The sequence below is a fragment of the Engystomops pustulosus genome, chromosome 4 (assembly GCF_040894005.1).
Source record: "Engystomops pustulosus chromosome 4, aEngPut4.maternal, whole genome shotgun sequence".
In the NCBI taxonomy this organism is placed as follows: Eukaryota; Metazoa; Chordata; class Amphibia; order Anura; family Leptodactylidae; genus Engystomops; species Engystomops pustulosus.
The window spans coordinates 90,086,654-90,108,578 of NC_092414.1; the positions used below are offsets into that span (position 1 = coordinate 90,086,654).

At 40.1% G+C, this 21,925-nt stretch overlaps 1 protein-coding gene across 3 annotated transcripts in view; it reads right to left on the bottom strand.

Annotated features, from left to right (window-relative positions):
* Positions 1-4,447: 4,447 nt before the first annotated feature.
* BEST3 (bestrophin 3) overlaps positions 4,448-21,925 on the bottom strand; it is a 29,303-nt gene continuing 11,825 nt past the window's right edge. For 2 of the 3 annotated variants that reach the window (XM_072146699.1, XM_072146700.1), the window contains 7 exons: positions 12,000-12,233; positions 7,677-7,831; positions 7,351-7,428; positions 7,112-7,264; positions 6,525-6,605; positions 5,890-6,041; positions 4,450-5,597 (listed from right to left, as the gene is read on the bottom strand). In XM_072146699.1, coding sequence (XP_072002800.1) covers positions 4,721-5,597; positions 5,890-6,041; positions 6,525-6,605; positions 7,112-7,264; positions 7,351-7,428; positions 7,677-7,831; positions 12,000-12,233 — 1,730 coding nt within the window. In that variant the 3' untranslated portion in view covers positions 4,450-4,720. Of the gene's footprint in view, positions 5,598-5,889; positions 6,042-6,524; positions 6,606-7,111; positions 7,265-7,350; positions 7,429-7,676; positions 7,832-11,999; positions 12,234-21,925 lie in introns of all 3 variants that reach the window. The other variant, XM_072146702.1, reaches the window with a different exon arrangement.

Here is a 21,925-nt window from a genome sequence, read left to right on the forward strand (position 1 = left end):
GAGCCAGTACCAGAAGTGTCACATCATTTCAAAGGCTGTCATTTGAGAAATGGGGGGTGGGCTGTGTCTGACACTTATGAATAAGCTGAACTGTTGAATATGAAAAGGCTCATTGGACCCATCTCGGTCATTTGCATACAACTTTAGGACTTGATTGTTTTAGTTAACAGACATGTAAAGGGACTATGTATATATGAAAATATATTTAGTTTTGGGGGTTAATTTGCCTGACAGGTTATCTACAAGTATGTTTCACTTTTTATTTGTTCTAACCTTTTTACATTTCTCTTGATAAGTTATGCTACAATTTATGCTAAGATTTCAAATACAGTGGTTTATGAATGACAAGCAAACCAAGTAAATGTGGGATCACATATATGAAAGGTATAAGTTTTCTTTTACAAATCTCTACAACTTTATAATAAAACATTCAGTATTGGATGTAAAACTGGTGATAGACATTAGCTAGAAATCTTCCTGCATATCTTCTTACCATTTTGTTATATGGCTGATATTTCTGCAAACATCTTTAACAAAAACCATTAGATTATCAAACCATCCTAAAAAGCATACTGTAAATATCAAAAGTTTTCAGTCAAATCCTATTACAACTGCGTAATGGCTAAATTCATGGTAGCTGGCGGTATGCAAATCATCATGTTAAGAATACAAACATTCAAAAAAATATTTAAATGCAAAAATACAACAGTTATCATTTTTGTATATTCACATAATTTTGACAGAAGATGCTGCACAATAAATCATGCATTCTCATATGCATCCTTGATAGCATTCCCCAACATTCAGCACTTTAAAATACACACAATTTTGAATACTAATATTAGAATGCAAATACCTCTAAGTAAAATAATATAGTTTAACTTTTAACAATATTGCATAAATTAATAGCGAAGGCTGAGCCCTCTTCATACATGGTGGTTGTTTGCTGCATTATGCAGTAAACACCTACCCCTAACACCTGAGGTCGGCACTGGCACTGATGGCTGGTGTTAACCATTTAAATGCTGGTGATGCATGCACTTGGCCTTCCTGAATGGGATCATCTCCCTCTGTGACGTCATTAGGACGTGACGATCTGTCGCAATGACATATCACACTGAATTCTTACACCAAAGTATGACAAGGTTATTAGCATCAAAATGCGGAGAGATTAATCTTCTTTTTGTACAAAAAAAATTTAATTCTATGAATAATACCTATATAAATTTGATATCTCCGTGATCAAAGAATAACGGGGAGGTGTCATTTGGCACAATGAAAGCCATAAAACAAAGAAAATGGCTTGAATATGTGTGTATTTTCCTAAATTTCACATTTGAAATTTTTCAGCTTACTAATTTATGGCATGGAATATTAAATACCATCATTGGGAAGTAGAATTTGTTCCAGAGAAATCAAGCCCTGAATGAGAAAAATATAAAAAAGTTATGGATTTGGGGGCTGAAAAATGGAAACAAAAAAGAAAAATGGATTTGGCGTTAAGAGGTTAAAGAAAAAATTTCCTATGTCCTTTGGCTACTGCTTGTTTTTTTCATTTTTAAGCAGTTTATGTAAATCAGCTTTCTTTCCTAGTACCTGATAATGTCTTTATTGACTGAACTTACAGATAGACCCATGTGATTATCTAGGAACTAATAGTCTAATCACCTCAGAAAGATGAATCCTCAAGGGAAATATTATCTATAATCATTAATGTCAAGTGTTCACTAGCAGTATATAAACCATTTACTCACATGAGATATGTTACAGATATACTCTGGGTGAAAAACCAGTTCCATTCATTTTAATGAGGTCTGTTAGAAGCAAACACTCCAATAAATGCCTCCAAAAACGTCTGCCAGGTTCAAATTCACATATCACTATTAGTAATTATTAAAATGTAGTATTAATCTAATCTAGTAATCTAGTATAACATGCCCCATATGTTCTTTTTCACTGGGAGTGTTCTGTGCAAGTAGGTGGTTCTTGAAATAAAAATGTAACAAAAATAATAATTTCAGTCCATTTTGTGAGTCTTAAAATTGTCCCAAGAACTGAAATGCTAATTTTTGTAGGTGTATAGTATACTGTGTGAAGTAGCCTGGGCACTGTTCTTCGTACAGCTGAGTTTAGCTCCAGCTGCCCATTCCTGCAAGTAGCATCAGGTCCATCTTTTCAAACTCCTAGCTGGTATATAAGATTTGTTGGTTATGGACTACTTTGGGCCAATCAAAGGGCAAAGTTTTCACAGATGCAGATGACTTTGTGAATGCTGCAGCTACTGATATGCAGTAATAGTCACAACAGTCAAGATTTTATGGCCCATCAGGGTAGTCAACAGATAAATTAGACACTGCACTATGTGTGAAGGCAGCCAGAGAAGGTGAAGAAGCTTTTATTTTATCTCTCTCTACCCTGCCTCAAGTTCACATGGGTTTTCCAGAAAAGACGGAAAGCCCCTTTAAATATTCTGGAAACTAAAGACTGTAGTGTAGTCACAGCATTCCAAAGAATCTGGTACCAATAGGAAATAATGATGGCACCAGTTTCACATGGAATGTTTTTGTTTTGGTCAACTTGTAGACATTAAAAGAAACATACAGGGGCACAAATTTTTTTACCCGTTCCTTGGAGTTCACAGAAAGTGCATTGTCATGCACTCTGCCGCGATTCACTAAGATTGTGCGCCCGATATCCTGCATGTGTCACTTCCCCGCTCAGGTCCGACAGAGTTCACCCTCTTCTTCCTGGTACATGTAAGTGCATTGTCATGCGACACAATTTGAATCATAAATCCCACACTCAGTCTGAATCTTTCAGATCGACGGCACCCCCCCAATTTGTGTCGCATGAAAGCCAGCGCAGCAGCGCCAAAATCTGGTCGCATGCGACACAATGGCAGCGCAAACCCCTGTTAAATAACTGTCAAAGCTGCACAAATCTCGAAACCGGTGAACAGTGTGACGAAAGTGCGATATGTGACCCTTAGTAAATAAGCCCCACAAGTCAGCAGCCTTTCAATGGATTAAATTGAAGGTTAACTGCACATGTATGTTAAAGGGGTATTCTCGTCTCGGCATTCACATTCAGTTTCACTAATCTTCCATTTATAAACATTTCTTCAATTGGATGTTATTAAAAAAAATGTTCCTGTGTGGAGATAACTTCTCATAAATGTAGCCATGTTGTCCCTTAGAAACGAGATAGCTTCCTCGGATACGACCACGTCACACTCTGGCAGCGGGGGGCCAGGCATAAGCTATTGAGTCCTGTCTGACCTCCAGCATTCAGCAATCATTACCACAGGACGGCTGTGGGACCTGCAGTAACTCCCGGACATTTCATATACAAAAACCTTTTGTTTCTTTGTGCAATCCCTCCAGCAGAGGTGGCCGTATCCGAGGAAGCCATCTGGTTTCTAAGGGACAAAATGACTACATTTATGAGAAATTATCTTCACACAGGAACATATTTTTTAATAACATCTAATTGAAGAAATGTTTATATATGGCAGATTTATCAAACTGAATGTGAGTGCCCAGACGAGAATACCCCTTTAAGTCTGGTTTTGTACACCTGCGTTTTTTGTTTGGTTTTTCTGCTGTTCAGATGTATCTTAGTGGTTTTCCATATTAATACATGTGAAGTTAAGGTCTTCAGTGAATTTAGAGAAAAAAAACAAGAAAGGATCGCCAAAAAGTTCTATACTATTGCTTAAGCCGGTAGGGACAGGTGTGGATCTGCAGCAAAATGTGTGCCTTTTAAAAAAAAGTCGCAACTTTCACATCTGGAATCGGGTGAATTTGAAGGTCGATTGTTGTAGATGTACAAAAAAGTTGCAAAAGTGCACATGTGCCATGAAAAATCATAAAGCCACAAATTAGATACATATGAACACATGGATCTAACTGCTATGCTATTCAATTTATAGAAGTCCATTATAAAACTGTTCTTTATCATGCCCACTACTTAGGATCTCACTCTATTGGTTAAAGGGAACTTGTCATCAGATGCCCTTTTTCTGGCTCCCCATGTCCTCATAGAGCATGGTGTACAAATTGCCAAAGAGTTTTTATATTAAAACTGTCTTTTTCCACAAAAAAAGATAAGTTAGATAGAAGTTTACATTTCTGTATGCAGAGCTGTGTCCCTATTCCCATGGGAGTGGCTGGTGAGAAGTGGTTCCCCCCCACCCTCGGAAAACTGCCCCGTCGTGCATCAATTTCAAAGAAAAAAAACTCCATGTCCCCATGTCCCCCATATCTCCCCCTGTCGCTTCCCCCCTCAGGATGTTATCCATGCCTGCCCCAATCCTCACTTCCCACTCCCATTGGACCATGGACACAGCTCTGTATATAGAAAGGTAAACTTTCATCTAACTTGTCTTTTTTTCAGAAAAAGCCAGTTTTATTATAAAAACTCTTTGGTAATGTGTGTACTATTGTCCATGGGGACATGAGGGAGCCATAATAAGGGCTCCTGATGACAGGTTCTCTTTAACCAAAAGAGTGAAATCCTAGTGGACACCCCTCTTTGACTTTGCAAATCTGTGCAAACGTCCTAGTTAGAGATATCATTTAATACATTATCCCAAAGAAGGAGAAGAGATACATTAATAGAATCAGTTAAGCATCCAAAATATGTTTGTGCGTTGTAAAACCTCTCCTCTCTTGATGAAGATTTTAGAGGTATAAAAATGTACTTTGACAGCCATGGAGTTTTATATATTTTCTTTCTTTTCATCGTGAAATTCCACTATGTCAGTTTCTTTCGTATTGATGTGTTGTAGTAAATGTAGCATTTCCTCAGTTGGACTTAGTGGTGAATTTTTAGAGCAGCTGTTTTCTGGTACAGCAGCTTCATTTGATGAAGACAAAGAAAGAGGGATGTTTTGCAATGATGCCCTTGGTGGTTGTGTGGTTGAAAGAAGATTTTGAGTTGGAAACATTGTTTCGCTCCACCTATGGGAAGATTTCTGCTCTTTAGTGCTTTTTATTGCTTCCTCTTTTTCTAAGACTTGTTTTTGTGCTGGAACGTCTTGGTCATTCTCTATGGAAATAAGCTCCACAGGCTGCTGTTCTTTTTTCTCTTCATGCTTTCCCCGGATTTCACCTTCGTTGTATATGCTGGTGGGTGGCGTTGACTGCAGTGCCTTGGCCTCGCTCTTTATCACAGTTTCAGTAGCGGTAGTAACCACAACTTGAGGCACTTGTAGAGGTGAACTAGGTGTATTGCTGCTGTCACCAGAGGGTTGTCTATCTGATGTACTTGATCTGCTAGATTCCTGAATAACAGATAAATCTCCCCTAGGAGTGCCCAGCTTAGAATTTTTCTCAGCAGATTCACGTCTTTTAACATGTGATAAGTGAGGTCTTCTAGGGGGCACATCATGGTAACTACCAATGTAATTTGGTTCAACAGGAAAAAACATATTCGATGCATCACTTCCTTGCCGACTGTATGTTGATCTGACAGGAGACTCGGGATGTTCATGAACACTTAAAAACCTCTTTACCCTCCTTATAACTGAATGTTGTCTTCTGTGTTTTTCTTCATCAAGAAGCCAGTCTTCACGTAGAAAAACAGAGTCAGGAAGTCTACAAGAAAAAACAAAAAACTTTTATCATATTTTTTACACCATTTCTTTGCATTATTCATAAATGGTTGCTGAGCTGGTACATCCAAGACAAAGTACTTTTGGCTTCCACTGTAAAATCCGGACATCTGCTCATTGGGGTTGCAAAGTGATGGACCCTCTCTAATTTAAAAATAGATCATTTATCCTATGGAGAGTTCAACAATATATAAAGCCATAACAAAACCCATTAAAAGAAATAACACAGAAGTATTGGCAACTGTATATATTATGTAAAATAAAGCAATAATTACCCCATATGGACTGTAGATCCCAAGAATGAAGGAATGCAGTAGTCAGCAGCAGCAAGTGTATATGGTGGTCGTACATCAGAGTCATTCCAATAAATGTCTCTGTTCAGTTTTGGAAGGTTCATGTACATTTCATCCACAGCCATGAGTGAAACCTGTAAACAAGAAATATGTCTATTTTAGCCAATATGTTTTTTATATGCCTCTATTCTTTGTTCCATCCTATTCACTGTAATCACTCATAATTTCCCCATTCCACAAGTTTACATAGAATGAAATTAGATCAACTGCACAAAACATGATTATACATAAGGAACTGGACAAAATCTATTAAATTATTTTCTGGTGGGATCATAATTTTAAAAATGGGGCTATATGTCTTACAATAGTAACAAAAATATACATATTCGGGTACTCTGGCCAGCCAGTCAAAAGCAGATCAGTTATATTTAGTTCCAAGAATTAAAAACTATCAAGGGATTCTGGCCGTGTCAACCCATTCTTTTCTGAAAACTGGCCCTGGTCAAATCTACACAATGGGCCCCACAGTAGCATTCAATTTTATGGAGGGTACAAAATATTTTACACACATTTCGGGTGCTCAAAATATAACTACAAAATATATTTTGTGAGATTACCTGTAGATTTCTGTCTATGCACCAGTTAGTCTCAAAATCATCATCATCTTCACCAAACGGATTAATGAGTTGCTCAGCCACCTGTATGAAACAACCAAAACACATATTTGCCCAGGAAAGGTGCCTAGCATCATAACTATATCTTGAGATAATCTGTGGCATTAGTATTTCAGTGCATTTCGGATTTAAGTCCAAACAATGCCCTTATGGTGCTCTGCTCCCTCTATGAAACTGGGCAGGGCAGGAAAGGGTTCACACCACCTTATGGCCATACTCACAGGGCACCTAGCTTCATGGCTACCCACAGTGCACCAAAATACTAATTTGCATATGAGAGTGAAAAACGAAATATTCAGGTCACATTATGACTTTACTAAGGCATATCTTTAGTTTACATACTACATGTTACATTTACTTTACATTTTTCAATGTAAACGTTGATATAATCCACTTAGTGATGTTACTTTATACTTCTGCGTTGAATTTCCAATGATATCTCTGAAAAATTAGCAGCCCTTATTTTCTGTGAGTGATTTTCAATTCCAACATACAATCAGAGGTGAGTACACTTTATTTAGGGAGTTTACCTTCAACCACCCTGCATAGAAGAAGAACTGCAGTAAAGTGAATATGGGAATGTAGAGGTCCAAATCATGCCCTGCATACGCCTGATTAGGGTCTAAGAACTGACGCCCAATTATGCAAGCAAAAAAGAACGTGTAAACAGCCAGTGTTACCACCTGGAAAAGAAATGTGTAGATTCATGGTCATTCTTTACAAAAATTCTTGTATTTTAATTCTTAAAAATGTGGGTAAAAAAATGTACCTGTGTATACACCAGAGGAATACCAACCCAGTCATAACCAAAGAGGAGGCCACACCAGGACCTATACCGGTTCATCTCCTGGAATAAAGAACACATAAATAATGTGGGTGAACCCACAATTATACATGTGTAGTTCTGACCAAACCACCTCTAAGAAGTCAGTCCATTCAGTTTCTGGCCGGCTTGTCACACCCACCTGTCACCACATCCCAGCCCCTTATACAGCGCTAGGACAGGGGACGGGCACACCCACCCCTCCCATTAATTTCCACAAAAACAAGAATCAGTCCCATTAGAAGACGATAGATAGTACACTATCTACTTACATTTAACATTATTTGTAGATCAACGCTGTCACGAATTCTACCTTCAGTCCTGGCTTTTGAGGCTAAATTTCCAAACCAAACAACTGGCACCCAGTATTTAAGATGAGGAGACTTAAGGTTGTCAAATAATTTTCTTTCATCTGATGTCATAAATCCTGTAGATAAGTCACATAAGTCAAAGAGTATATCTAAAAACATGTCCTCTTGTGAGGGTATTAATGGTCAACAATAAAGGAAAGGAGATTGTGATGGAAACAAATTCCTTCCTGACCCACTTCTATGGCATCCCACCTACCCAAACCAGTTCCCTACACTATAGCGACAAGAAGGAAGATTCTGAAAACTGCTGGGTGTCTATTCTTTTTGGAAAGGACATACTGGTAAGGCTGTAATTCTGTGCCATGTCACTTGGCTTCTTTAACCCCTTAAGGACGGAGGGTTTTCCGGCTCATTTCTCGCTCTCCAACTTCAAAAATCCATAACTTTTTCATTTTTCCGTGTACAGACCTGTGTGAGGGCTTATTTTGTGCGTAACAAATTTTACTTTCCCGTAATGTTATTTATTTTAACATGCCGTGTACTGCGAAGCTGAAAAAAAATTCCAAATGTGGAAAAATTGAAAAAAAACAGCACGTGCGTCACGTTCTTGTGGGCTCAGTTTTTACGACTTTCACTCTTCGCTCCAAATAATATGCCTACTTTATTCTTTGGTTCGGTGCGATCGCGGTGATACCAAATTTATATAGGTTTTATTGTGTTTTAATACATTTTCAAAAATTAAACGAATGTGTACAAAAAAGAAAAAAAAAATTTTGCCATCTTCTGACGCTAATAACTTTTTCATACTTTGGCGCACAGAGATGTGTGAGGGGTCATTTTTTGCGAAATGAGGCGACGTTTTCATTGCTACCATTTTGAGGTCTGTGCGACATTTTGATCATTTTTTATTTCATTTTTTATGTTATGTAAAAAGGTGTAAAAGTCGAATTTCGGACATTTGGGCGCCATTTCCCGCCTCGGAGGTCACCGCCGCCTGTAACCGTTTTTATATTTTGATAGATCGGGCATTTTGGGACGCGGCGATACCTAATATGTTTGTGATTTTTACTGTTTATTATGTTTTATATCCGTTCTAGGGAAAGGGGGGTGATTTGAACTTTTAATATTTTATTAATTTTTTTTATTTTTTAAACTTTTTTTTTTATTTTTTTTTCACTATCTTTTAGACCATCTAGGGTACATTGACCCTAGATGGTCAGATCGCTGCTACCATATACTGCAATACTTCTGTATTGCAATATATGGCATTTTTGCAGCACATTCATTACAATGAGCCACTGGCTCATTGTAACGAATCTGCAGCTGCCAGATAGCCTCGTGTCAAAAGAAGACACGAGGCTACCATGGCAACCGATCGCCGCCCCCCGATGACGTTCGGGGGCGTGGCGATCGGAAAAAAGATGGCGGCGCCCGCGCGCCGCCGTCTTTTAAACGCCGCCGGCGACTTTGCCGGCGGCGTTGTAGGGGTTAATAGCCGCGATCGGTGCAAGCACCGACCGCGGTTATTAGCGGTGGGGGTTTTGTGCAATATGCAAAAACCCCCACCTTTGTATGAAGAGGACTCAGCCCGTGAGCCCTCTTCATACATCCCTTATACCTCTGCGCCGTAGAGCTACAGCGCAGAGCGTTAAGGGGTTAAAGGATACCTACCACCGGGAATAAGGATTATAAACAAGTTCTTGTGCTCATTAATGTACAGTATACTCCTCACCCCATCTTAACAGAAAAAACAAAAGTGTAGATATTTTTGCTAATTTAACAAGAAAAATTTAAATATTGCATATTCAGACCCTTTGCTCGGTATTGAGTAGAAGCACCTTTTGAGCTAGTTGATGCTGGATATCTGTACTTTGCTGCATTCATCTTTCCTTCAAATGCAACCAGTTGCATGGTGCTGCCTACTATGTTTTACTGTTGGGACTGTAGTTTGTAGGTGATGAGCAGTGCCTGATTTTCTCCACACATACCACTTAGAATTAACACCAAAAAGTTCAATATTTGTCTCATCAGACCAGGGAATCTTATTTCTTATAGTCTGGGAGTTCTTCATGTGTTTTTTGCAAACTCTATGCAGGCTTTCATATGCAGGCCTCATACGGAGGAGAGGCTTCCGGTGGCACACTCTGGCACACTCTGCCATAAAGCCCCGACTGGTGGAGGGCTGCGGTGATAGTTGACTTTGTTGAACTTTCTCCCATCTCCCTACTGAATCTCTGGAGCTCCACCACAGTGATCCCTTTCTCATCAAGGCTTTTCAACTCTCTCACGATTCCTTAGTTTGGCTGGAAGGCCAGGTTGAGGAAGAGTAGTGGTCATCCCAAACTTCTTCCATTTAAGAATTATGGCCATTGTGATTTTGTAACCTTGGCCAAATCTGTGCCTTGCCACAATTCTGTCATTTTTTTTTATTAGTAAAGGGAGGCTGGGGCTTTTTATTAGTTAAGGGGGGCCTCTAGGGCCTTTTAATTAGTAAAGGGGGGCCTCTAGGGCCTTTTAATTAGTAAAGGGGGGCCTCTAGGGCCTTTTAATTAGTAAAGGGGGGCCTCTAGGGCCTTTTAATTAGTAAAGGGGGGCCTCTAGGGCCTTTTAATTAGTAAAGGGGGGCCCCTAGGGCCTTTTAATTAGTAAAAGGAGGCCGCTAGGGGCTCTTAATTAGTAAAGGGAGGCCACTAGGGGCTCTTAATTAGTAAAGGGAGGCCGCTAGGGGCTCTTAATTAGTAAAGGGAGGCCGCTAGGGCCTCTTAATTAGTAAAGGGAGACCGCTAGGGGCTCTTAATTAGTAAAGGGAGGCCGCTAGGGGCTCTTAATTAGTAAAGGGAGACGGCTAGGGGCTCTTCATTAGTAAAGGGAGGCCGCTAGGGGCTCTTAATTAGTAAAGGGAGGCCGCTAGGGCCTTTTATTAGTAAAGGGAGGCCGCTAGGGGTTTTTTATTAGTAAAGGGAGGCCTTTTATGACTGTTTTAGTGTTATTTTGTGCTATTTTGGTTGGTGGTGTGCCCCAGGATTTTCTAAGTATAAAAAGTGTGCCGCGGCTCAAAAAAGGTTGAAAATCACTGTTATAGACAGCCATGGGCCTTTCCTAATGTAATCCAATCAGTTTAATTAAACGCAGCAGCACTTCAATGAAGGAGTAGAACCATCTCAAGGAGGATCAGAAGGAAATGGACAGCATGTGAGTTAAATGTAAATGACACAGCAAAGGGTCTGAATACTTATGACTATGTGATATTTCAGTTTTTATTGTTTAATAAATTAGCAAAAATATCTTCATTTCAGGGTGCAAAGTGTACATTAATCAGCAAAAAAAAGAACATGTTGCTTTATGTCCATGATTGACTTTCTTTCTCCCCTTTGTTAATGTTTTTTTTAATTCTCAATAAGGCCAGCTGCACACATATACCGAATTTTTTTTTTGGACTATAAGGCACACAAAAAATCCTTTGATTTTCTCAGAAATCAAAGGTGCGCCTTATAGCCCAGTGCGCCTAATATACGAACCTTACTTACAGACAACAGCTGCCTTGAACTGTGCACAGGTCTGCCACCTGCTGGTCATTCATCCTTATAATCAGGTGCGCCTTATAGTCCAGTGCGCCTTATATACGTACCTAGACATTTTAGCAGGCATTTATTGATGGTGCGCCTTATACTCCGGTGCGCCTTATAGTCCGAAAAATACTGTAAGTGGAAATGGGACAGTGTGCAGTTCGGATTCCACTGACTGACCACAATACAGTGGGTGGGAGTCCTTGCTTCATAGTGCAATATGGTGCAAGGGTTCCTGTCTACTGGCAGAGAAGCAGGACCCAACTGTAACAGGGACTCATTGTATCAGCCTGCATCGATGAATAACAGAGGGTGTAGAGTAGAAACAGATACAGGCACTATCTTTCAGCTTGGCACAGAGTGTGGTATCTTTTGCTATATAGGGTGTGGCACTATCCTCTGTGGGTTCATCATGTTGCACTATATAGCAGTGGCACATAGTATGACACTGTCTTTAGAGTATATATGTATATTTACATATATATACAACATATTTTTCAGACTATAAGGTGCACCGGATTATAAGGCGCACCATCAATAAATGACTACTAAAACGTCTAAGTTCATATATGTGCGCCTTATAGTCTGAAAAATACGGTATATATATATATATATATATATATATATATATATATATATATATATATTTACAATTATGTTACCTTAACTTTATGGATGGTTACTTTGGAGGATTTCTAGGCTTTGGATATTTCCATACCTGCTTCCACAACATGATCCATGGTGGGAAACCTTTTGTAAACTGCAGTGCTAACAGAGCGGAAGATAAGCAATGATGTAAGATTCACGTAACGCATAAGTGTCCTACGAAGTAGTCGCCCATACTCATCTCTTCCATGAACATTGCTGGAGATAAGTAACATTAGTCGGTCAGGCCAAGGAAGATTTACAAACTGATTCCACCATCGATTAACTACAAGAGTGACATAAAAACCTGAAAGACAAAAAAAAAAAGTAAAAAACTACTTCATATAGTTTTTGCAAATGTAACTAATCATGATTATTATGATACAAAGGTTGACATTTGCTTGTATGTTTGTCTCAGTGCGCACTACTGTATGACAAAAATGTCAGTAATCAAACTCATAGAGTATAGGTGCTGTATTTTACTTGTGTTACATGAGTGTTTTATACAGATGTTCATAGGGGTGGGGGTTAAAATTCTTAACAACAGGCTCTCTACTTTGGGAGCAATTGATCTTCATATTAAAATATAGTAATAGTAATAGGGCTCACTCACACAGTAGCCAATCTAATTACAGTGTCCCACAGTAACTGAACAGGCCACCCCACAGTAGCCAGAATGTTAACAGGATCCCTTCAGTAAGCAACATAGTAACCTAGCCCTCAAAGTAGCCAATATAATAACAAGACCCCCTCAGTAGCCAAAATAGTAACAGGGTCCCACAGTAGCCAATATAGTTACAGTGTCCCACAGTTGCTGATATAGTAATAGCACCCCCACAGAAGAGAAAATATTAACAGGATCGCTTCAATGACCAAGATCTTAACAGTGCCCCAACAGTAGCCAATATAGTAATAGTGCCAACACAGTAGCCAATATAGTAAGTCTATAACAGTCTACATACTATATAACCTATACTATATAACAGTTTATATAGTCACATATATGTACAAACAAACCAATTTAAAAGGTAACAGTGACTCCACCCATTATGGTCACATGACTGATCCACGTCATGTGGGGAACCTCATAAGGAGGTACTCATTGTGCACAGATTAAAAACATAACTGGATAGTATCTAAAGGTAAACATGTTACTTATATGTATAAAATACATATATATTTACATTTTAGCGATCTCTATGGTGTATAATGCAAGAACTGCACAAGAGACACAATACAATGGTGTAATCCACAATTACACTCACCGGCCACTTTATTAGGTACACCATGCTAGCAACTGTCTGGACCCCCTTTTGCCTTCAGAACTGCCTCAATTCTTCGTGGCATAGATTCAACAAGGTGCTGGAAGCATTCCTCAGAGATTTTGGTCCATATTGACATGATGGCATCACACAGTTGCCGCAGATTTGTCGGCTGCACATCCATGATGCGAATCTCCTGTTCCACCACATCCCAAAGATGCTCTATTGGATTGAGATCTGGTGACTGTGGAGACCATTTGAGTACAGTGAACTCATTGTCATGTTCAAGAAACCAGTCTGAGATGATTCCAGCTTTATGACATGGCGCATTATCCTGCTGAAAGTAGCCATCAGATGTTGGGTACATTGTGGTCATAAAGGGATGGACATGGTCAGCAACAATACTCAGGTAGGCTGTGGCGTTGCAACAATGCTCAATTGGTACTCAGGGGCCCCAAAGAGTGCCAAGAAAATATTCCCCACACCATGACACCACCACCATCAGCCTGAACCGTTGATACAAGGCAGGATGGATCCATGCTTTCATGTCGTTGACGCCAAATTCTGACCCTACCTTCCGAATGTCTCAGCAGAAATCGAGACTCATCAGAGCAGGCAACGTTTTTCCAATCTTCTACTGTCCAATTTCGATGAGCTTGTGCAAATTGTAGCCTCAGTTTCCTGTTCTTAGCTGAAAGGAGTGGCATCCGGTGTGGTCTTCTGCTGCTGTAGCCCATCTGCCTCAAAGTTCGACGTACTGTGCGTTCAGAGATGCTCTTCTGCCTACCTTGGTTGTAACAGGTGGCGATTTGAGTCACTGTTGCCTTTCTATCAGCTCGAACCAGTCTGCCCATTCTCCTCTGACCTCTGGCATCAACAAGGCATTTCCGCCCACAGAACTGCCGCTCACTGGATGTGTTTTCTTTTTCGGACCATTCTCTGTAAACCCTACACATGGTTGTGCGTGAAAATCCCAGTAGATCAGCAGTTTCTGAAATACTCAGACCAGCCCTTCTGGCACCAACAACCATGCCACGTACATAGGCACTCAAATCACCTTTCTTCCCCATACTGATGCTCGGTTTGAACTGCAGGAGATTGTCTTGACCATGTCTACATGCCTAAATGCACTGAGTTGCCGCCATGTGATTGGCTGATTAGAAATTAAGTGTTAACGAGCAGTTGGACAGGTGTACCTAATAAAGTGGCCGGTGAGTGTATATTTAAAGCAGCCTTCACTAATGCTAGAATTTTTAAAGGCTTAATGCACATGTCCTTAATGCACATGTATCTTAATGGACTGTGCATCTGGTCCATTATAAAGTAGTGCATGTCCTTGTCTTAAAGGGGACCTGTCACCGCGGAAAACCCACAGAGCAAATGTGCCCCCCATAATCCTCCCCCAGCCCCTTTCTCCCTAGCCGTTTTTTTTAGTCCCTCATTAGGAGTTTGATTTTTTGACATGATATCAATTATGACTTGCACATTGCATTGTGCTGTAAGTATGAGACAGGTAATCATATTAGGCCACAGATGGCAGGACAGGGGAATTCATTTGGTCCCAATCTACTTTCTAATAAAATTGTCATCATGAAAATACAATGTTTCAAATCAAAATCAGCATGTAATCTATCCCTCACAGCAGTTACAGCTGGGTTGCCATCTAGTGGCTCATGGTGTAGCTGTTATAGTAAAAAAAAAAAAAAACAATAGGGTAGACTTTGCAGTAGGAAGTTAGATTAGACAGTCATATATTGCATCACATTTAGAGTTCCTTACGCTGGGTAATATCTGATGGGTCTACTTTGAAACTGTCTTGTTGTACTTTGCGCCTACTATTGATTAACTTACTTTACACCAGAAAACTGTATTCATTTTCATAACACTGACGCACTGGGGCTTATTTACTAAGGGTACGCGGACGCACTTTAGTCGGATATTCTGGCGTTTTTGGGGATTGTGGCGCAATCACTACTGAATGTGGTGATCAATCTAATGGTTTTGTTACTATCATGGTGGCAAGGTTCACCAACAGTAGTAGTCCCATGTAGTAAGGTAGAGCAATCTTCTTGATAATGTATGTAAAACTGAATCAGGGAAGCCCCTCTCCAGGAACCTCAACCGTAGGTTTAGCCTGATATCTAAATTCTGCCTCCTCTGAACAGTTACGTCTGAGTCTCAGGTATTGCCCTTTTGGGATACCTTTTCCCTTCCCAATAGCCCAGGAGCATGTTGTCATAGGTGGGTGCACAAGGCCAACCCATTGCAGTGCCCCCAAGCTGGTGGTAGTACTTTCTGTTGAAGAGAAAAAAGTTGTGTTTAAGTGAAAATTCCAGGAGGCTTTTGTGGGCACGGTATCGTATTTCCCTGGATGCCAAAAAGTGGGATACGACTTTCAGGCCCACTTCGTGGGAGATGGACGATTATAAGGCCTCTAAATCTATACTGGCCAGATCAAAAACGGCCTCAATGGTGAGGCCTTCTAGTCTCTTCAATAAGTCCAGCGTGTTCCTAGTATAAGATTGTAGGGACAGCACAATACCCCTCAGTATCTCATCTAGGTACAATCCTACATTTTGTAACAGGCTGTTGATGCCTGATACTATCGGTCTTCCTTTAATTGGTGATGTTCCCTTATGTATTTTGGGTAACGAGTAAAATGTGGCTTCTGTGGCAAATTTAGGGAGTAGAATGATCAACTCCCGAGTCAAAGCTGAATCAAGAATTAGCTTAAGCTCTGACGAAAATCTATCTGAAGGGTTAACTCATAATACAGTGTATGTATCTTTGTCTTTAAGGAGACGTTCGCACATAATTGTATAGTCATTCACATCTAGTACCACATTGCACCCCTTGTCGGAGGGCTTAATAACTATGAATTTGTCAGACTCCAAACTTCTGAGAGCCATCAGCTCGGCACTGCTTAAGTTGTGACATATAGATGAAGGTTGAAGTGTACGTAGTTCATCACTGACAAGATTAAGAAAAACATCAATAGGGGAAGTTTCCCCCATGGTGGTTAACTGTGTATTTCTTTTACTTCAATGAGGTGAAGGGTCCCATTTGCGAGAACATAATTTTGGATGCCAAACAGTAAGCACATATCTGGCAATAGATCCCTCGGGATCCCAAGATCTTTACTTAAAGAGGACCTGTCACCGCGGAAAACCCACAGAGCAAATGTGCTCCCCATAATCCTCCCCCCAGCCCCTTTCTCCCTAGCCATTTTTTTTTAAATTTATGTGCAGTAAATTGATTTAAAACGATCCAAACTCATATCAAATAAGAGGTCGGATCGTGTATCCGGCGCACTGGCAGTCGGCGTTATTCATTAGGGGGCGTGCCGACACACCCCCAGCACGCCCCCGCCAGCGGACACATTGTATGAGAAGCTGTAAAGAAGCCCGACTCGGCCACAGCCGCTGACAGTGCAGCGCGGTCGGCAATGTGAATAAGCCAGGTTGCGGCCGCAGCCGCTGTTAGTGTGGAGAGCCACCAGCGATGCGATGCAGCCGGCTTCTCGTACAATGTGTCCGCTGGCGGGGGAGTGCTGGGGGTGTGTTGGCACATCCCCTAATGAGTAACGCCGACTGCCAGCGCGCCGGATACACGATCCGACCACTTATTTGGTAAGAGGTCAGATCGTTTTAAATCAATTTACTGCATATAAATTTAAAAAGAAAACGGCTAGGGAGAAAGGGGCTGGGGGGAGGATTATGGGGGGCACATTTGCTCTGTGGGTTTTTCGCGGTGACAGATCCTCTTTAACATGTCATCCTTTCTCTATGGTACTTGTGCCATTTTAATTTTCTCACGAACAGGTTAAGATCCTTTATAACCTCAAAATTACAAAAGGTACAAACGAGAGACCCTTATTAAGCAGACACTTTTTTATCAGTGGTTACAGTCCGAGTTGACAAATTTACTGGGAGTTTGGCTTGGTTGTGGGATTGGTTGGGTGCCTTGCTCCTCAGGGGATAATTTTGTTCTAAAAACCCTAATTGGTATAGTATTGGTGGCGTTTCTACCTCATCCACTTCCTTTCCACCTGCCTCTCCCTGGATGTTTCCTAGATTCTATGTTGGAAGTGTCTGTTTCTGTAGAGGATCCCTCAGTCTCTATTGTGCTCTTATAATGTTCTATAGTATAAGCCCAGTTCTCCTTGATTTCTTGTAGGTCCCTAAGAAACTGTCTATGTTAACGCTCCTTAAAGTGATACTGGAACTGTTCAGTTGTATTTTGGTGTTCACTTTCCTTATTTTTAAATTCAGGTTCAGTCTCAAATTTATTTGCCAGTTCAATTTGTTCCTTAAAGGGGTATTCACATCTGGGCTTTCACATTTAATTAAATTCATTTGCCATATGTAAACATTTCTTCAATTGAATATTATTAAAAAGATGTTTCTATGTGAAGATAATTTCTCATAGATGTAGTCATGTTGACCCTTAGAAATAAGGCTTCCTCGGATCACTTGCCAGACATGCGCTATTGAGTCCTGCCTGACTACCTGGATTCAGCAATCATTACCACAGGACGGCTGCAGGACCTGCAGTAACTACCGGACATTTAATATTCAGAAACGTTTCGTTTCCTTGTGCAATACCTCCAGCAGAGGTGGCCGTATCCAAGGACACAGTCTTGTTTCTAAGGGACAATATGACTACATTTATGAGAAATTATCTTCACACAGGAACATTTTTTTTAATAATATCTAATTGAAGAAATGTTTATATATATCAGATTAATGGAAGTGAATGTGAATGCCAAGACGAGAATACCCCTTTAAGTCTTAGTTCTAGTCTAACAAGTACCTGTTTCTCTTTATCTAATAGAAGCTGCATCAGTCTCAGCGAACTGTTTGCTGCCTCTTTTTCCCATCTAGTGATTAGAGTGGGACTACGACATCTCATTGCTGGTAAAATTGTTAACCTCAGACCTCTTGGTACAATATTATTGGAGCTTTGTTCCTCCCACCACAATGTTAATTGGTCTTTAAAGACTTTAGTTAATTACTTAGAGGTGACATTAAACGAAGGAGTATATAGTTTTTGAACAAACTCCCTCTCAGAAAAAACTTCCTTTACTTCATTTAACCACTGTTGAGTGTTAATACCAGTGGTTAAAAAACCTGCCATTCCCAAAGACTTCAGCAATAACAGCACAGTAGAACAACCCCCAACCTGACATGGGCAGCAATTTCAACGGTTCCACAAACAAAATCAAAATCAAAATCTAAAACATTGGGGGAAAGCAACATATAAAATATAACTTCTAATCTATAAAATTAAAAAATGAATAAAGCAAACACCCATATGGGAGATAACATTTGGAGGAGAACATCCACAAAAACAGCAAGAGAGTACAAAAGAAAAGTCTTACTCATCGGTTGCAGTCCAGAGAGCGGGCAGGGGTAGGGTATGCTGCACCACAGGAAAGTAGGTCAGGAAAAAGTGACAGGGAAAAGGAGTGACGGCACTGCACATACAAAACCCTATTGCTATATTTCCCTAACAACCCACAAGATTTGACCCCTGCCCTAACAAGGGCAATACCACCAGTGACCCTAGACAAACTATACTAGGGGTATAATGTTACTTTTTGTTTTTTTATAACCAAAGAAGATAAGAAATGTCATGATGTCTGGAGTACGTGTCCATGGATTACTATGATTGATTTTGATGCTAGATTTTCATATACTGGGGGAAAATTATTGCACACTAGTCTTAAAGGAAACCTACCAGTTAGAATGGTAGGTGTAAGCTGTAAATACCGAGCACCAGCTCAGGGTGAGCTGGTGCCGGTACTTACTTTCGTTAGTGTTATAAACCGCGGTATTGCGTTTTTAACACTTTTTAAACATTAGAGCAGAAGACGCTTCGGCGCTGCGAGCGCACGATCGTGCGCGCGCCTACATAGGAAATAGCGGAGATGTTGCGCGCGCACGGTCGCGCGCAGCGCCGAAGCCCCTTTTGCTCTAAAGTTTAAAAAGTGTTAAAACCGCGATACCGCGGTTTATAACACTAACGAAAGTAAGTACCGGCACCAGCTCACCCTGAGCTGGTGCTCGGTACTTACAGCTTACACCTACCATTCTAAATGGTAGGTTTCCTTTAATTTTCCATCTGCCAGCTGTTTGCATGATGGTTCTGGCCTCTTTGAATATCTGGAAGTGCACTCTGCTGTCTGAAATTTCCACCACCCTAGTCTAGGTCAGTACTGGTGGGTAAAGCAAGAAAATTGGTGGAGACTAAAGTAAATATGGAAGGCTGGAGCGTCTATGCCCCATCCCAAAGGCTGTCATGCTCAAAGTGGCAAATTGGGTAGAAAACCGACCAGTAAACTGTCAGTAATGGAGCTTTTTACATGCCTTGTGCACCAGAAAGCTGACAGACAAAGCGTGCTAAATTTCCACCCTGGATTTGGCGTTTTCTGCCAGCACACACGCATTGAGAATATCCCAACGTATATAACATAGGTAGGGAACTAAATGCCATAAGCCCAAAGACATATGTCTCTGACAAAACAATGAAGCACGTAGGTACACTTAACTTGGCTACATGTTTTTATTAAATGATGTCACTTGTTAAACATTGGCTCTCACATCAACAACATCATACTTAATGGTACTAGCATCCTTAGGCTGACTTTACCACCATTGATAACATTTCAGAGGTCTTTTATAGATGTATTATCATTTTATTAGCATTATTTTATGTTCAGTGCAACTACGTTCAAAACGTATTATTCTTTAGAACCAGTCTCTGAAAATAAGTAATAAGGTTCAGCTCACCTCCCTTAATGCAGGCGTGCCATATATATATAGCATCCAGCCGAAGACCTATGTGACGTTTTGTACATGTTTTAAAATGTTTTCTTCAATAAAAAGTGTTATTATATTTCTACTGTTTGGACTGGATGCTGGAGTCTTTCCCTTGGAAATTTCTCTCAAAATGTCTGTACTGCAATAATAGAGTAGGGAGGTGTAACCCCTTCACGGCGCGCCGTAATAGTACATGGAGGGGGCTTACGCGCTAAGCCCTCTCGATAGCCGGTCTTATCCCATTGATCGCCATTTTGCCGAAGATTGTCGCTCCATCTGTGACGTCATCGGGGAGTGGCGATCCATTGTTGTGACAGCCTCGGGTCTTCCAAAGACCCGGGGCTGTCTCGTTTTAACCCATTTATTACAATGTGCGATATGCGATATGGTTAAAGTACCCTAGGGAGTCTGAAAAATAGTAAAAATTAAAAAAAAGTAAAAAAAAAAAATTATAATAAAACAACTCCCTAGAAGTCAAATAAATAAACAGTAAAAATCATACACACATTAGGTATCGTCGCGTCCAAAAGTCCATGATCTATCAAAATATAATAACGGTTTTTCACTGAGTTAGCAGCCAAAGTCGAAAATGGTCCTTTATTGAAATAAAAAAAATTCAATAAAAAGTGATCAAACGGTCGTACAGTGCTAAAAATGGAAGCATTGAAAACATCATCAAAAGTCACAAAAAATGACACCACCCACAGCTCTGTACACCAAAGTATGAAAAAGTTATTAGCGCTAGCAGATGGCAAAATCCCCCAAAATTGTTTGTACAGGAAGTTTTAATTCTTGTAAATGTATGAAAACATTATAAAACCTATGCAAATTTGATATCACTGTGATCGCACTGACCCAAAGAATAAAGTACATGTGTCATTTGGGGCGCACAGTGAATGCCGTAAAATCCAAGCCCACAAGAAAACGTTGCAAATGTGTTTTTTCACCTTTTTTTTACTGCATTTGGAACTTTTTCCCGCTTCCCAGTACATGGCTTGGAATATTGATTACCATAACTATGAAGTGCAATTTGTTATGCAGAAAACAAGCTGTCACAGAGCTCTTTACGTGTAAAAATAAAAAAGTTATAGATTTTTGAAGGTGGGGAGTGAAAAATGGAAATGAAAAAACAAAAAAGGGGTTAAAGAGACAAAAAAAACTGCTCTCATAGGATAATATGACAATGTAAATATTTGGCGAGGATAAGGATTGAAGGCTCACCAGAGCAGATTTTTAGGCACAACTCTAAATATACTCAGGTTCAAGGGTGCTGCCGCCATACAGTACACTCATGATTTTAGAAGTAGTAGGCATTACAGGGAGAATGACACACAGAAAACGTCACAGAAAAAGGATTAGGGTAGAATTTTCTAACAGAAAATTTTAACATTTCAAAAAATAATCTTAAAAAAAAAGTAGGAAGTACTTCTGAAAAAATATTTTTTTACTATGTATTCTTCAATTTCAGAATAATAAGCTTTGGTTTATCTACTATCTAGATATAGAATGGTCACAGCCATATTTTGGGGCCATGAGGTTTATTATGCACGGGGACAGCACACTTTTAATGGACATTGGTAAGAAATGCCGAGCTGCAAATTGCGTCCTACATACTGCACAAGACTTCATGCGTAAGGCCTTGGGGCTATAAATATATTGTACATATCCAGTTCATATAACTGCTCTCCCAGGAAATTGAAGTCGCCAAGATATATGAAAACCGGTGCAATCTGCCTGCATGTGGGGGCACATGCAGCATATTTTTGTTGCCTCTTGCACATAAGGACATGTGGTATTTTTGGTGGTGTGAGCTTGCACATTTTTAAAAATTTTTGGGTGACTTTCTAGGCATTATGGCAGTAAGTATGGGTCAGTTGTACTAAAATTAGCATCTAAAAAGTCTCTAATTTGATCAA